The sequence below is a fragment of the Globicephala melas genome, chromosome X (assembly GCF_963455315.2).
Source record: "Globicephala melas chromosome X, mGloMel1.2, whole genome shotgun sequence".
Taxonomy (NCBI): Eukaryota; Metazoa; Chordata; class Mammalia; order Artiodactyla; family Delphinidae; genus Globicephala; species Globicephala melas.
The window spans coordinates 114,834,158-114,839,384 of record NC_083335.1 but is presented as its reverse complement, the minus strand read 5'-3'; the positions used below and the strand labels follow the sequence as shown (position 1 = coordinate 114,839,384).

At 47.4% G+C, this 5,227-nt stretch overlaps 1 protein-coding gene across 1 annotated transcript; it reads left to right on the top strand.

Annotated features, from left to right (window-relative positions):
* Nucleotides 1-1,219: 1,219 nt before the first annotated feature.
* On the top strand, nucleotides 1,220-3,389 carry TMSB4X (thymosin beta 4 X-linked). The gene is made up of 3 exons (XM_030845205.3): nucleotides 1,220-1,327; nucleotides 2,396-2,509; nucleotides 2,948-3,389. The coding sequence occupies exons 2-3, from the start codon at nucleotides 2,410-2,412 to the stop codon at nucleotides 2,980-2,982; spliced, it is 135 nt and encodes a 44-aa protein (XP_030701065.1). The 5' UTR covers nucleotides 1,220-1,327; nucleotides 2,396-2,409; the 3' UTR covers nucleotides 2,983-3,389.
* Nucleotides 3,390-5,227: the final 1,838 nt, after the last annotated feature.

Here is a 5,227-nt window from a genome sequence, read left to right as displayed (position 1 = left end):
TCCTGCAGTGGCTTTCATGGGTCTATATAACAATTGACTCCAACCCCCAGTGAGACAAAAGCCTCGGCCATAAACAAGATTAGCAAGGGGTTTCTGGAAACATTTTCTGAGGACGCAGGGAGGGGGAAGGAGTTTTGTGCATACTGCTTTATGTGAAAACTCTCACAACCTGGCTCTTTTTCCCTTCACAGGCCATGTGCAGCTCCCCTCTCCTCCCCCCATGGTATTTGTAACTGATTTCAGCCCAAGGGGAGGGGTCCCTAGTATTCAGAGTCAGGTGCCATTTTGAAAACTCCTCTCTACCTAGAGCTCCCATATTTCCGGATGTAACTCAGAAACGCACTTCAAAATGGAATCCTGCTCGAAAGACGCCTTTCAAAATACGGAGTTCGATTTTTAAATTGAATCTTCAGATTTTAGAGATAATGGGAGTGCAGTCTCTGGCCTTCCACCTGGGCCTCCTTGGCAATCACTTTTGTAATTTAGGAAAATCAGGAACAGGAAGGTAAAAGAACTTCTTCCTTGTCCGGCAGCAAGTCAATAGCAGAGCTTGAACTTGACTTATTTTCCTAAGAGGCAGGCGATGTACTCTATAAACTCCCGGTAAATTCACCGCCAACCCGCAAATATTCCGGTTATTTGATTTGGGTGCTAACCAAACTTACAGCATTTTAAAAAATATGCATGTTACAGTGAGAAAACTTTTTTTTTTTAATCACTTAAGGGTGCTTTACTTCCCACCCAAGTCTAGGAGAATGCCAGCGAGAAGACAAAGAAGGCCGGGGTGGGGCGTAGGGCTTCCACTGGCCTGAAAGCTGAAATCACGGGAATCGCACCGCTGCAGTGGGCGAGGCCCTGGGGCGAGGGACACCGCACCCTGGCTTAGGGATGTCTGCAACGGACAAAGGCAGCTTCGCAGTAAAGGAATGCCAGTCCCCCCTAGGTACCACCCAGGCCCTTAGTTATCACGCTCCGGTCCCCAAGAACAGGTTTGCGCGGCTGCTGCAAAAATCCATGATGACAGAACAGACATAAGGGGCTGGGGGAATGTACTATGAAGGAAGTGTTGCAGGGTGGGCTTTGCGCGTTTTATTTTTCCGCCCTCGCTGCGGTTAGGTGCGTGGGTGGACACAGGGTGTGGGCCCCCAACGCCAGGCAGGCCCCGGACGCCGTTCCGGAGACGCGGCGCGAAGGAGTTAAGCGCGCCGGCGGTGACGTCACCTCATTTACATAGGAGCGCGCATATAGCGGCGCCCGCCGGGCCCTGCCCGGCACTCGGCGGCGACCACTGCGCAGGTCGGACCTCGTTCGCTCGTAACTCGCTCCGGTGAGCCCGGGGGCCCCTGCCTCCTGCCCTTTGCTCCCCTTCCCGCCCCGCGCCCGCATCCGTGAAGCCGAGCAAGAGTGGTCCTCCTGGGAAAGGCGGCCCCTGGGGAGCTTGGGGGTGCTGGACCCTTCCAGATGCTGGGTAACGGGGTCGGGAACTCGGTGATGTTTTGTTTTTTAAATATTTAAAAATTTCGCGTTTTGCTATGGCAGCTTCGAAGGGAACATTTTTTTTTCTTTCCTCCCCCCCGCCCAAAGAAAAGCATTCTGCATCGCTTCTTAGGCGATGATGAATCAGGAACAGAAAGATCCTTTGTTCCGGCTCACACCCACCAAGGCCCGGAGCTTCACAGTCACATTTTTTCTCTCGCCTCCGATGGCTTCGTGGGCTGTATCTGTTTAGGTTTAAGACGGCTGGGCTGTATTATGAAATGTTTAAAACGCCCTTCTTGCAGGGGGATGTGTGCAGAGCTGCGGAGTCGCTCCTAAATGCAGATCAGCGTTGATCTAGAGGGTGTGGGGACAGCTTTGTGTGCGGCTGGCTCCATTGTTGAGCGAAAGGAAGGAAGCGGGTAGGGCGGTGGTCGGTGGCGCCCGGCAGCAGCTGCCGCCTTTGTGAGCAGAGAAGAAAGCAGGACGGCTCGCATCTTTGGGGAAGAGGCCACGTATAGAAAACGGAAACATTTTGTGCAGCCTTGGCTTCATTTTAAGAACTCTAAGTCGATTTTATTCCCCTTAAGCTTGAAATGGTTTCACTTTTCTCTAATGTTGAAACACTGCAAGTAACAAACCCACAGTGGTTAATTTCACTGTTTTGAAAGATTCGGCCTCCTTGTGTGGGCGATCTTCCCAATTTGACCCTCCGCGTTTTGAAATACTAAAGGCGGGGAGGGGGGGGCTCTCTCTTTCTCCTGTAGAAAGAGGATGATCTTTAGCCCTGAATGAAAGCGGAAGGTGGCAAAGTGGGTTTTCCGGCAGGAGACAGGAGGGCAGAGGCGCGTTTCTGAGTCGGGAGAGACGAGGGGTAGGTGGCCCGCCCTCAATCTCGCTCTTGGCTTTGTACCTGCAGCTTCCTCTGCAGCCATGTCTGACAAACCCGATATGGCTGAGATTGAGAAATTCGATAAGTCGAAACTGAAGAAAACAGAAACGAAAGAGAAAAATCCACTGCCTTCACAAGAAAGTAAGCCTCCCTCCCACCCCCCTTCTTTAGAAAAGGCCGAGCGGGAGTGGCGGGGTGGGTCGGAGAGGATGGGAGGGGCTGGGAGAATTGGGGTGGGTGCACGAAGTGCGGGGGAGGAGCTGACAGTTTTGTGATTCACGCGGCATGGAAAGGTTAATTGGAAATTGCCTTGCAGCCAACAAACGCGGGGCTTTAATAATCTAATCATTCAGCGTTTAATATACCATATTAATATGCAAATGCTTTTATCCTTTTCTCTGTTCAAATGTATATCACATAAATATTTCATGGTGGAATGCCTATTTGTGCTTGTAGAAATTTGTCTGATGAGGAGAGATGTCTTTAAACGAAAGTACTGAAATCCTATGCTCGGCTATACTGAATTCGCATCTCCAGCCCCCTCCATCTTTTTTTTTGTCTTTTCTTTTCCGGTCGCAGCGATTGAACAGGAGAAGCAAGCGGGCGAGTCGTAATGAGGCGTGCGCCGCCAATATGCACTGTACATTCCACGAGCATTGCCTTCTTATTTTACTTCTTTTAGCTGTTTAACTTTGTAAGATGCAAAGAGGTTGGATCAAGTTTAAATGACTGTGCTGCCCTTTTTCACATCAAAGAATGGAGAACTACTGACAACGAAGGCCGCGCCTGCTTCCCATCCGCCTGTCTGGCTGGCAGGGAAGGAAAAGAACTTGCATGTTGGTGAAGGAGGCTGGGTGGGACGACAGTGAAATCTAGAGTAAAGAGCAAGCTGGTCCAGGGTGTCCTGCGGGCTGTAAAATGCAGTTTAATCAGTGCCATTTTTTTTTGTTGTTGTTCAAATGATTTTAATTATTGGAATGCACAATTTTTTTAATATGCAAATAAAAAGTTTTAAAACCTGGCTGGTGTGACGGTATGGTCTCTGAAAGGAGCGGCTCATTCAGATGAAACCTTTGCAAAAGGGTCAAGTGGGTGCCCTGGGGAGCGATAGATGACAAACACCTGGTCATTTGGGCAAAACGACACAGAAATGGGTTTCATCCAGGTATGTGAAATAGCTCGTCTACACTAGGTAATTAGATCATTTTCTTAGGGTCATTGAATTCCTAGTATCCAGCGTTGAACGCGAACTTTGATAGAAACATTTGCAGTGCTTAACTGTTGAAGGGTCTGTTATTTGTTAAGCTGACACTGAATTTATTGTATCTGATCAAGAAAATGAAGGTGGTGGTAAGTCACAGCACACTTTCAGGTGTCAAACTTGAGTTATTTAGACAATTATCAGTCCTGTCAGATAAGGAGAAAATGACATTTTTAACAGCTGCTTTATAAAAGGATTGAAGATATGTGCTTCCTCTTTGTCTAACGGCTGGTTCAAATTCAATATTTAAGATGGCTTTTATAAGTGCACTTAACGGTTAATGAATATGACTTAATTCTCAACTTGGATACTGAAAACTGTCTTCGGATTTAAAGGACACCAGCCGGACAGGAATGGAATTTGTGCTGTTTAAATCTGATAGGATTTAATTGGCTCACCTACAGTCAGGCCTTACCTTCGTTGAGTCCTTGATAACTTCTCAATCATTTGAAATGCCTATTTTAAGTGGTGGGTAAAAGCCAAGCCCTTGTTTTGGGGGGCGTTTAATGTGCAGAAAGAGGGAAATAAGAGTACCAAGTTTTTAAAGGAAAAGTGATATCTTAACAAATGTCTTTAATGGATTCTTCCCTCATATAAGGAAGGGTGCAAATTTTTCAAGAATAAGTTAATTTTACTAAGTGGAAAAAGCATTTAGTGACAGTTGATCTAATAGCTCAGCAAAGCTAGCTAAGATTTACAATGCAAATATTAAACTCGTCTGCCGTCACGCCCCCCGCCCCCACAACGGACTTGCAAAAATATCCAATTTTAAGGAGAGGGTGGAGGGCAAATTGCTGATGATTATTAAGCCGGTTGATTTCATCTCCTTGGCTCCACACTTATTTTGAGAAATGCACAGGAAACCATTTATCTGTGGTTTAGACAATCAACCAGACCATCACCTAGAAGACTCTGCATTGCAAGGAAAGGGGATGTGTGCAGGCAACTGCCAAACCTGAGAGGCCTCTGCCTGCTGGATTCATCGAGAAAAGAGCAGTGAGCACACAGAGGTCTGGGAGCCTTCTCAAGGTGGAGCCTGGCCCTCCAGCCCTGCACTTTCTCCTCCTGCCTGTAAGGAAGGGTGTGGGCAAAATGAAAATGTCCATGGCACAAAGATAAACCAAGCCCACGTAGCTGTTTGCTCTGTGCATTTTTCAAACAATGCAGAGATGAAATCAGATTGTAAGGAATGCACACAACTCGACTGTTCCTCAGTTTTTAAATAAAAGTGAGCGTTAAGGGGAAAGGGGTGAATCATGAAATCAAGTGATGGGAGAGAAGACCTTTCTCCTGGGAGGACAAAGCTCAAACGTAGCCCCCCCCCCCAAAAAAAGAAAGAAAATGAAAAATCTGGTGAGGATTGGCGCTTGGTGTGTGGTATGGGGAAATTGACAAGCTTCTGCATGTATCACGTTGTATACACCTCGCTGCTGCACCTGGACACGGATGCAGGGTGGGAGTGGGGAGGAGAGGCTGCTTTTTTTTTTTTTTGATGGGGGAAGAGAGTTCTTTTTTCTTCCCAAGAGAGGGTCTTCCCAGATGGCTGGAGTATTTATGAATCAGTATGGGGATATATACCTCTGCTATTGAGTTTCGAG